Source organism: Zootoca vivipara, chromosome 8 (assembly GCF_963506605.1).
Source record: "Zootoca vivipara chromosome 8, rZooViv1.1, whole genome shotgun sequence".
NCBI classification, from domain to species: domain Eukaryota; kingdom Metazoa; phylum Chordata; class Lepidosauria; order Squamata; family Lacertidae; genus Zootoca; species Zootoca vivipara.
Window position 1 is genome coordinate 44418815 of NC_083283.1, and position 12234 is coordinate 44431048.

The window sequence follows — 12234 nt, forward strand, 5'->3', positions numbered from 1 at the left end:
GATAAAAAAAGCAGAAGTACAACAAAGGGGTTGCAAATGCTGCAGTAAAAGGAGGACTCTGCTCTGCGATTTGTACCGTATGCAAAACTAAGCAAGTTGGTATATATGCTGTTTTGCATTCTTTTGTTAGTTACAGGGAGGGGGGAAAGAAGCTTTGGTCACTGGAAGTACTGCTGGACTCCACAAACCCTGACATTTGCCCATAACATGTTCAAACCTATCCTTAACAGTCATGATTATTAAAAACTTTCAACAGGGTTTTCAACAGGGAACTGACTGCTTTTAATGAAAGGGTTGATGCTGTGTTGTTTTCATTGTAATTATCTATATGTTTTAATGTATCTTCTATTGCTTTTTAACTGTTTTTTAATGATTGGGGTTTTTCTTCTTCTCTGTTTTTAGCTGTTCTTGTTTTATTTGTAAGCCACCTTGATTCCCTGTCAGGGAAAAATATGGGGTAGACGTAAAGATATAATAATAGTAATCTGATACTTTTAAAAAATGAGATTCTCAGGATGATTATTTTTTTAAAAAACAAATTTGCACCAAATTTTCTCTGAAAGAATGAAGTGGGCATGGATTTAACAAGATACAAATGCACCAACTGAATTATCTCAGACAAAACCCATTTTGCTTGATAGTTTGCTATTATTATTATTTTTTTCAGTTAGAGAGCTTTAAGTAAACAAGATCCAGACAAACTAGGGATGTTGGATTTGATCTGTAAAATTTTCAATAACTTAGTCACTTTTGCAGATGGAACTTGTATAGGAAGCACTGTGCAGTTTGCTGACCTTCTGTTTCTGACCTGCTGTCTCTGCTTCCAACTGAAGGTCAAAAGTGCAGATGGCAACCTCTTCTCAATCAAATGTTTTGATAATACAGTTCACAGTTTTAAAGTTCCCAAGACCAATCAACAGTCAAGAGAGGTAAGTATTTCTTTAACCAATGCTTGGTAAGTTGTAGATTCTAGCCAAGAGCAAAACCACTGCTTGCCTAAATGTCATTGGATAGGAATCTTTTGGGGCTGAATTTATTGAGTTCTTGTAATGCCACACTAAATTATCTTGTTGCCATGATGAATGGTGCTGTGTAGTTGTAGCTTTGCCTACTCCTTGTGCTTCACAGGCAATAACTAAACTGCTTTCTTCTAACCCTGCCTGAAAATTTCCATCCCAGTATTTTAACTTCACTGCAACTTCCTTAGCTAATCAGACTAGGGAATGCTGACATTAAAGGTACCCCATGTCCACAGTGCTCCATGCAGGATCAAACCCAGCTTTTCATGAAATGCCTTTGAGGAATGACAGGGACAAATAAAACAAGTATTTATGCTCTTATATATATATAGGGGACCCAGGTGGCGCTGTGGGCTAAATCACAGAGTCTAGGGCTTGCTGATCAGAAGGTCGGCGGTTCGAATCCCTGCAACGGGGTGAGCTCCTGTTGTTCGGTCCCAGCTCCTGCCCACCTAGCAGTTCGAAAGCACATCAAAGTGCAAGTAGATAAATAGGGACCGCTCCGGCGGGAAGGTAAACGGCGTTTCCGTGCGCTGCTCTGGTTCACCAGAAGCATCTTTGTCATGCTGGCCACATGACCCGGAAGCTGTCTGCGGACAAACGCCGGCTCCCTCGGCCTATAGAGCGAGATGAGCGCCGCAACCCCAGAGTCGGACACGACTGGACCTGATGGTCAGGGGCCCCTTTACCTTTACCTTTTATATGAATTCATATACTGTACTATTTGTGCCCTATAAGCTTAAATTAAGAAATACCTTACGAGATACTTGCCTGTTGATCTTAAAAAAGATTCCCCCCCAAGACAAGTCCTTTAAAAAAAAAAGTCTTATCATACCACTTCATTCATTGCTATCTAACTTTTGCCACTCCATCTTTGGCACCTCTGTTGGTGACAGTAAGCTCTCAAGATAAGAGCCATGGTGATTTGTGTGGACTATACCTTATTAAAAGTTTAAAAGTAGCAAATACTGCTTTCTTCTCTTCCCCCCCCTTCTTTTTTCTTTTGCAGAACTGGGTACAGGCAATAGAAGACCATTCAGCATACAGCACACACTATTGTACTCAGGAGCAACTGAGCGATGAAGAAGAAGAGGATGACACAATATCAGTTGCTGAGTTACAAGCTTCCCTCAAAGTAAGAAAAAGCTTCTGTATCTCATGCTACATAGAGGTCTTCTTGACTCTCTGAATTTCTGGATAACTTTTACTCTAGAGCCTTTCATCTGGAGTACACCAACTCGAGGTGCCCTGGTCTGTGCAACTAAAGTTTAAAGGTGTACATAATAGAACTTAAAAGGTCTGTAAAGGAATCTCTCTCCTTTTGTTTTCACACACACACACACACACACACACACACACACACACACACACACACACACAGCTTTATCTTTAAGCCAGTCTCTTGCATTTTGAGCTGCCATTTTCCTTTGTTCTGTATGAGAGCAACAACAGGTTGAATTTCCTTGCTTTTGCAACCCGATTTGAGGTGAGGCACAGACCTGGGGATTCTAGCCTATGCACTTCCAATGTTTTGAATTCCTGGAACAAACTCTTCAGCTTTCCACTCCCGTCACTGCTATCAAGCTCAGAGAGATGCAGAACTTGTTGATACAGTATAGGGCTTCTTTTGATTTCTGCTACAAGTGTTGCTACTATTTCCTCATTTTTAGTTGTTAACATTATTCCTATTGTAGCCCAGCATTCAGCTAAATAGTCTTGGCATAAGTTGTACAAAAGAGCATGCTGTTCATGATAACCGTTAAGTTAAAAACCACTTCCTGAAGAAGCTAGACGTTTACAGATAATGCTACACATTTTCATTTCCTTTGGATTTGGGAGGACACCAGAGACTTGTGGTATATTGGTAATACTTTAAGTTAGAAATATACAAACAAACACTACGGCAAACAAATACTTCTAAAACAGCAGTAAAACAGCTAACCTTGCATCCAACTCCTAAGGTGCTTCACTTTATAATTCACATCTGTTAGTATATCTAACAAAGTAGTTCTGTTCAGGGATTTCTGGCTGCATAATGGAACTTCTTCCTCTTCTTTAAAACAGCTTCACATATATGTCCCATGTCTGAAGGTCTTCATGGCACTACTTAAAATAGTGTGTAGAATACTGTATATCAGCTTCTTCTACTGTGGTTTTTTTAGAACTAGCTATTGGGCAGATTTAGTTCTTCTGAACACTTTCCTGCCTGCCTTTAAGTTGTCTAATAAGAAAGCAATTAACTTTTCCTTTGATACCAAACAAGAAAAAACAGTCACTTTAAGTTACATTCATTTAAGTCATTAACTGGATGTAATCCACTTCTAAAGCAACTTTAATTCAGTCTATGTAGCCATAGACAGGATGTTGTCCAGAGTAACACCTTCTCATTTATTGGACCGGGGGGGGGGGGCAGTGGGGAGAGAGTTTTACTACTTCAAGCCAGAAGAGGGAGCTCATCTGTTTTGTTTAAATATTTCTGAAGACCTGCGGAGGTATTTTTTAAAACAACAACAACAACAACAACAACAGTAGTGTTATAGGAAACAGTTATAGTATAAGAAAAAAAGTTTAGTAATTGATCTTCATTATAGTAATAAGGTAAATAAGTAAGTCTAACAAAATGCACAGTTGCAGTGCTAGTAATATTTTTTATCCAAAGAATAATTTGATTATGCATCTCACATCTCTTACCTTGCATACAAATATACACTTCTTGTGGAATGGGGGGTTATTGGTTTGTTGTTGTTATTTTTACTATGTATTTTGTGGTTTATATATTGTAATATGTTGTGAACCGTCCTGAGATCTACAGATGAAAGGTGGTATATTAATAGTACTAATTGGGAAAAGCAATTGACGATTTTTGAAAATTGGATGGCCAATTAGGGTTGTAATTAGATTAATTTTTTCGGTATTTTAAAACTTCTTAATGAACTTCATGAGTTTGGTCATCCCTAAATACTGACAAAACTTTGCTTGAAACTGGATGGAAGGTCTTGGTTTAGTAGCACCAACAAAAACCCTGGAGGAAAAAAATGAATGAAATGAGTTCCCAGTGGTGCAGTGGTTCAATGTGTCTGGCTGTTAACCACTACACATGCCAAACTGATACCTCTTTGGCTTCTTACAGCTTTTGTCTCTCTTTATGCAAAACATGTTCACTTGCTTTAGTCTTGGCTTGTTTTACTGCATTCTCCTGTTCTAGTATCTTAGATTAATTTTGAGCTACTTTATTTCCTGTAATATCCTCTTCTTATCCATACTTCATCCCAATTTCCTTTCTTTATATTCCAAGGGACATACCTGGGAACATAGCTGCAGCATGTGCAGAACTCTAAATAGGGCCCAGTTCTGTGCTAGTACAAGCTGTACTGTTGCAGATAGTTTCTGGAGAAACCTTACAGCGCATTGTTCATTTCAGGGCAACTATTGAATAATTCTGCTTAGTCTATCTTGCTTCATCAGTACCTTAAAAATTTATGCTGTGAAATTTGAGCATCAGCTGTGTCACCTTGAAAACAATTGTACTTCTGGAAACTAGAGGACGTACCTTCAGCCATAGAGGGCTTTAGTTCAGAAATTGATGTTATGCTTGTTCTTTTTCTGTCCCAGTATGATGGTGCTTCCAATAGAATAAACTATAGCTCAGAATCACCAATAGCCATTATTAAACACTGAGTGTGGGTGAGCAATGTGGCAAACTCAGAATTCATTCATTGGCTTATTAATAGGGCAAATCTATGTATGTCTACTTAAAATTAGGTCTGAGATTAATGGGACACATATATATAGTTGGATTGCAGCCTAACTGAACCTAACCGTGCAAAGGACAGTATATATACTGGTGGAAAACCTGTACTTTTCAATATGTTATTGGATTCCAACTCCCACCAGACTCAGCCAGCATGGCAAATGGTCAAAGATGGTGAGAATTGTAGTCCAGCCACACTTGGAAGGCCATGGTTCCTTCCCCCTAACTTGAGAGAGACAAATAGGTATAATACTTCATTGGATCAACCTATAATAATGTTATGTGGGTGCCTTGATTCCACTGAATTCCTTGGTGCCAGATTCCCCTAAATATCTGATAGGTGTTAGGATTTAATCAAGCCTTCTGAATTCCAGAATCCAGCAGGGTTTCAGTTGCCAGAATTGCCAGGCCAGCCTGATAATGGCCACTAAGTATTAGTTGTTAACTTAACCAAGATGGTAAATAAACCATATATCATAAAGACATCACAATCTCTGCTGTGCCTGGACCCATGGAATCTAACTCTGCTGCAGAGAATGGGGCGGCATGTAACAATATATTCGGAAGAGTGTGCAAGCCTCTGAATTACAGTAAACTGCATATGCTACTATGCATGAGTAAATCGCTTATGCCACTGTGTTTGCCCATTAAAAAGTGCTTTCACCTATTTTATCTCTTTAGGGCCAAGTAAAACTTGTTCAAATTAGGTTTGAATTAGGTTGGCAGTTCGAATCCCCGTGATGGGGTAAGCTCCCGTTGTTCAGTCCCAGCTCCTGCCCACCTAGCAGTTCGAAAGCATGTCAAAGTGCAAGTAGATAAATAGGTATCGCTCCGGCGGGAAGGTAAACGGCGTTTCTGTGTGCTGCTCTGGTTCACCAGAAGCGGCTTAGTCATGCTGGCCACATGACTTGGAAGCTGTATGCCTGCTCCCTCGGCCAATAGAATGAAATGAGCGCCACAACCCCAGAGTCGGTCACGACTGGACCTAATGGTCAGGGGTTCCTTTAAAACTCGTAAATAGCAAAGAAAGTTAGGAGAATTGCTATGGGTGGCCATTTCTTTTTCTTTTTCTTTTAATGAGCTGCAATGGCTCTTGGATGTCCTTTATATTGCAATACTTTTAAAACCATACATTTTAACTTTTTTAAAAAATGCTGGATTAACACTTGTAGATAACATTTTTTTTTTTTGTAAAAATTCACATGTAAATAATATGAGCAGCTGCTCTCCTTTTGAAATAGAGGGCCAAAGTAGATGAGAATTGGAAACCTGTAATCAGATCTCCGTCCCTTTGTTTTTGAAACAAGCAACTGCAATGAAGGTACACCTGGATTAGGACTGTGGAACGGTGAGGGGACACTTGACATTTCCCCACTATAAACCCCCGCCAAATCTGATACTTGTCTCCTTAAGGAAAAGTCATGATTCTTCCATGGCTGCTTTCTTTTCTGCTTCTCTTTCTCCTTTTCTCTTCTTAAAAAGGTACCTTTAGATTAGACATCTATGGTGGCATCTCTCTGCATAATGATGCAGGTCATGTTTAACTGGAAAGAAACTCTTTAAGATTCGTTGTTGTGAAAGTGTGCAGTTTTTCATAGCATACCAAATATCTGTTTCCTCTCCACAGGTTGCACAGTCATGGCAACAAAGACTTGATAAAGAGATTTCGGGCTTCCTCACCGTGATTAGGTCATGTGACACTTCTCAAGGTGACTTGTTTTTGTTCATAATAAGGAACTCTCTTGTTGCTTTGAAACACTTTCCAAGCTGATCAACAAGAACACCCTTAACTAGTTTCTCAGTAAATATGGGACCACCCCTGTTCTGTCTGACCAGATGTCTCAATCAGGCCTTAGTATTGGGTGATCTCATACTCAGTGTAATTTTTGCTCTTTCGTGTCCTGATGTTTGCAAGTAATTTAACTCACACATTTTGATGCAGTTTAATGTGTATTTTTCAAAAGTTAACTCCCACTTTCTGTGTGTCCCTCAGTCTAGAGAATATGCACAGAGAGGGGGCAGGTTGGCTTAGATACAAGCAGCGACCATTTTGTGTGTGTTTGGTGGGTGTGTGAGCACTGGTGTGCAAGCCGTTTTTGGCCTCGAAAGGGGGCTGGGCAGAAGGGAGCAGACTTAGATGCACTTTGCCAATGAGCACAACGACCTGGAATGCAACCCCCTTGCAAACGGCGAGTTGCCTGTACTATGTGAAATTAGAGCGTTTATTTTAAGAAAGTAAACCTGACAAGTATTGTAGTACACATGTTTCATAAAACTCTGTGCATTTAAGCTGCAAAACCTTCCTCATCAAGGCAGTATCTAATGCATTTTTAGAAACGAGGAATTCACTGGGGACAGCAACCTTATCACTCTGGAGTCCTCTTGCCAAAACACCTGAACTTTCTGCAATGCTGTTAGAATAGCACTTTATCTTACAAAATTCTTATACAGGCCTACAGTGTTCAGATGTTTCTAACCTACATTGCTCTCAGACTGTCAAAATTTTGTGCAACATTTGTAAATGAAGAACAGGTTATAACCATTAAGGGAGGATTCAAGATTTTAGAAGTTGTGGTAGCTGACTCAGAAACACAAATTTGGGATTATGTAGTAATGTGCCATTCAATTGCTATGAAGGAAAGGTTATATTTTCCCCTTTGGGGCTTGTCTAATAGCAGTCATACTGTGGCAAAAGCACTGTCTTGGTTTGTCCTTCTGTCTTGTGATCATAAATTCATAGTAAATTGTACTTCCTCCTAGCTAAGACCTATGGGTTTTATTACAGCAGAAAGTAATTAAATGTTCTCTAATTAGACATTCTTTTTTTCAAATCAAAGAGTATCCTATGTAAGAATGGCTGATGGATAAAGGTTCTGGGTCATGCTTCTGTGAGACTGTTTTAATAATAAACTTTGTAGGTTGCACGAGCTAAAACAACAACAAAAGGTGGGGTGGAATAAAATAGTAACACATATATTACCTGCCCTTCTTCTAAAGGAATGCCTACTTCGTTTCTCAAGAAAGCTGAAGGGGTTTCTGAAACATCAAGAGAAACTTGTGAAGCGCTGAGCAATTGTCTCAAACTCTTCACTAAGCAAGAAGGGGTAAGTATTTCTATATGTCAGTGTAAGCTTTTATAGATGAGTCAACTTCCTCAAATCCATGAAGAGTTACCTTTAGTTGGCAGGAATATGTATATGTGGGGGTGGGGAGGAGGTGGAATTGTAAGCACTGGGGTCAAATGCCAATGAAATGCAAAAAAGAAAACTCAAAAGACAACAGAATTAAAGCTTAAATGTATGCAAGATAAGCACAGTCACTATTCACAATGGCAGAACCGTAAGCCCGCAACTTATGCACATTTAACTTGTGCACATTTAACTTGGCAGTTTATTTATTTGCTTAAAATAAAAAGGGGTGGGAAGGGGGCAGGTTCTGGGAATACTGACATTGGCAATCCCATCCACCATTGAACCCAATGGGTTCATGCCAGAATGTAATCCCCACATTGTGTACTTTGTAATTGGAAATCACAATCAACCTACATTAGCTCTGTTAACATGTTGGGGAATAGGAAACCCTTGTCTGTATTTAATCCCAGAAAGAATATATTGAAGATTGATTCAGAAGTTTCATGATGGAAATTTCTTTTTAATGTTGCTTTGTTCAGGAGTGTGTGTGGGGGGGGACTAACTTTCAGATCAGTAGTTGGTCTTTAAGGTGCTACTGAAGGAATTTTCTTATTTCAGATCAGTAGTCTGGGAGACTGAAGTGTTCTCCCACTGATTTTTTAAAAATGTAAATATTTCTGTTAAATCTGTATTCATATAGACCTGCTTGTCTTGTGTAGAATGCAGAAGGCATTGCTGGCAAGTAGGCGGCAACATATACTAAAGTGGAAGATGAACAGGTGAATGGATCCTAATGTTAGGTCCTGTAGTGCAATTACCAGAGGATATGGGGACAGAATTGACATTGGGTTAGACTGTGTTTATATCTGGATAGCTTTGTTCTCACTGCAGCTAGAATTCAGTTGTCAAAAATCCTGTCTATTTTAGACCAGAATTAAGGCTCTCAAGATGGTTCAAGTTCCACAAAGCCAGCCGTTTCAAAACCAATGCAGACATGACTCATTATTGGTAAAGATGCTGTTCAACGTCACAAATTGTACATACTTTCAACTTACCCTCCACGTACCCCCATTTTTCCTTAAGTATTTCCAGCCCAAATACAGATGAGGATGAAGTACTTGGGACCAGCAAATATGTTTCATGTTGTGCTGGTCCTTAATGTGTTGCTAGAGGCACCCTCCTTTGAGTTTGTGCCTGTTGTTGCTTATGTCTGAAACCAGCAGGATGGGGGTTTTTTTAGTACTGTACTTTTTACCATCTTTATGCTGGCTTGTCACTACAGCAGGGGTCGGCAAGGTTTACCGGCCATGGGCTGGATCACTCCCATGGAGATCGTCCATGGGCCAGTCTGGCGCAGTGCGACACCGGAAATCACGTCTGTGTGTGCCCAGACGCCGGAAATCATGCCTGCATAGAAGCGATTTTTGGTGTCTGGACATGCGCAGACGCGATTTCCGGAATCCGCGCGTGCGCAGACGTTATTTCTGGTGCCGCTCGGCAAGTCCCTGCACCGTGCTGAGCCGGTATAGCGCACTGCACGGGGGACTCACCGAGCGGGTGGCTTGGTTCGAGGGCAGCTCGTGGGCCGAAAAAATGGTCTTCGTGGGCCGCATCCAGCCCATGGGCCACACGTTGCTGACCCCCGCACTACAGTAAGACTGAATAACACGAGAAGTCAAAGTTTCTTATTCTGGATTTGAAACTCCAGCATGAATGAAAGAAAAGTATTCACTATCATATGACTTCAACAGTGGATACGTTGCAAAATGTTTGAGGATATTTCGGAACCTGGAATGCTTGTTGGGGATAAAACAGGTTGTATGATGGTGTGCAGCAACAGAACAGAAGTGAGATTTAACCCCTTAGGTTGAATCACATGACAAGGACTCAAATTACTAATGTGCTTACATAAATCCACCGCTTATTATAAATTAATTAAGCTCATGGGAAGACAAATAAAGCTACAGTGTAGCCATTTGTTTTCAAGGTAAATTGTTTTCAAGGATAATTGGGTGCATTATAGCAGTGTTTCTCAACCTTTTTTGGGCCACGGCACACTTGTTCCATGAAAAAAATCAGGAGGCACACCAACTCTGTGCCGCCCTATAGGTACGCGACGCCTTTTCCTCGGGAGGAGACCGTTGCCTATTGTTCTCGCCTTCCTGCCCCCCTCTTCCCACCATCACTGAAGTTGTGTGACAGACACCCTCGCTGCTTTGTGTGTGAACCTGGGCAACTGGCGTGTGTGTGGATGGATGTGAGTGTGCGCGCACACGAAGGGGAGGGGCAGCTGGAGCGCAATGCGCGCTGCTGACGCCGGGCCGGCTTGGGCCCGCCGGGGAGCGAGCGGAGAGGGGAAAGAGGCCGCACCGGTGCTGCTCAGCCTCGGCGCCCGCCTTCTTCTCGGCAGCCGCCGCTTCTTCTCCGAGGCCCGCGGCCTCCGGCCTCCGCAAGGCGATGGGCCTCGAAGCGCAGCCCCCTCCGCCACCATCACCACCGAGCTCCCGCCGCCTGAGGCGAGGGAGCGACAGCCGCAGACGAGGCTGAGGAAAGCCAGGCGAGAGAAGGGATGGGATCTCGGCCACTGCAACTGCTGCCTTGCCGGGGACGCTGAGAGGGGGAGCTGCGGGAGGAGGGGCTGCGGCGAGGCGGGCGGGCGGCTGGCCCCCGCCTGCCTGCTATTGATCGCCCCTTCCCGTCCGATCGCGGCCGCCCAGGTGGGCGGGCCGCCTCTGCCAGGATGATCACAAACACGCGCGGCTTCCTGTGGTCGGACCTGGAGACTCGGGCTCTGCTGGAGCTCTGGGGGGAGGCGGACGTGCAGAGCGCCCTGGACGGCAACTTTCGCAACAGCCACGTGGCTTGCCGCCTGGCCGAGACGTGCAGAGCGCCCTGGACGGCAACTTTCGCAACAGCCACGTGGCTTGCCGCCTGGCCGAGCTGCAAATCGCCCTTCTCCTCGCCGCACGTGGCGGCACACCAGCCAGCGTCTCGCGGCACAGTAGTGTGCCGCGGAACAGCGGTTGAGAAATGCTGCATTATAGAATGTTGAGCTGTGTTATACAGTATTTTAAACTTGCAAAAGCTCACCATTAATCTGTATGGAGATTATTAGAATAAAGTTATGGCTAAATTTAAAAAGTTTTTATGGTGGTAGATGTGAGTTCAGCTTTGTTTTTCCTTTAGCAAGTTGTATTGCAAATGAGGAAGCTTGAGCTGACCGTGACTCGCAGCACCAGTTACATGACAATGCAGCCCATACAGTGAAGCCATTGTAGGTTCTGCAAAAATAGTCTTGAATAGTGAAAATCTGAGCATATGTCTTCTGTTACAGTTGAGATAGGAAAAAGTGTTGGAAGAGGGAAGGATTTGGCAAATAAAGGCTAAAAATGCACCTGCGATTACTTAATGCATCTAAGTAATTAGTCATTTGGACTGTGTTCTTAAGTAATGTATATTACGGTACTTAAAGTGAATATTAAGATAGCTGTGTATGGGATTTTTGCCAGGAAGGTGAGGGATAAAACTGAAATGCAATGAAGTACTGGTTTAGAAACAGACGAAGCAGCACTCCAAAGCCAAGCATCCCAAACAAAAACTTTCCTCAATGAGGCTGATATTCAGGGGGTTACCACTCAATAGTCACAGCATATATTAAATTAATACTGAGCAGTATAAAAAAATTAAGGCGAAGGGCCATAGCTTAGTGGCAGAGCATCTGCTTTGTATGCAAAAGGTGCCAGGTTCAATTCCCAGTATCTCCAGATAGGGCTGGGAATTTTACCCATTTGAAACCTGGGAGAGCTGCTACCTTCTCAGTGTAGAACATATAACAAAAACTTCCCTTTCTCTAGCAATTAAGGTGGAGTCAATTTTTGAAGAATGTGGGAGTGCAAGGTTGTTGTTTTTTTTAAAAGGAGTATTATTCTGTGTGGGATATGAGCAGTAAGCCTTGCAGAATGATGGCATAAATCTGTAGAGAGGGTGGAGGCTGCATTTGCTGTTTGTTAGGCTTAAATGAATTGTTGTTGTCGTTTAGTCATGTCTGACTCTTTGTGACCCCATGGACCAGAGCACTCCTGTCTTGCACTGCCTCCCGCAGTTTGGTCAAACTCATGTTCGTAGCTTCGAGAACACTGTCCAACCATCTCAACCTCTGTCATCCCCTTCTCCTAGTGCCCTCCATCTTTCCCAAGATCAGGGTCTTTTCCAGGGAGTCTTCTCTTCTCATGAGGTGGCCAAAGTATTGGAGCCTCAGCTTCACAATCTGTCCTTCCTGCTTAAAAATATTTATTGCAGATCCCCAGAGTGATATTGGGATAGTTACCGGTAT

At 42.4% G+C, this 12234-nt stretch overlaps 1 protein-coding gene across 6 annotated transcripts in view; it reads left to right on the top strand.

The window, feature by feature from the left end:
• OSBPL1A (oxysterol binding protein like 1A) overlaps positions 1–12234 on the top strand; it is a 68846-nt gene that overhangs the window by 17993 nt on the left and 38619 nt on the right. For all 6 annotated transcript variants that reach the window (XM_035125123.2, XM_035125126.2, XM_035125129.2 and 3 more), the window contains 4 exons: positions 834–929; positions 2029–2154; positions 6398–6479; positions 7768–7874. In XM_035125123.2, coding sequence (XP_034981014.2) covers positions 834–929; positions 2029–2154; positions 6398–6479; positions 7768–7874 — 411 coding nt within the window. The remainder of the gene's footprint in view (positions 1–833; positions 930–2028; positions 2155–6397; positions 6480–7767; positions 7875–12234) is intronic.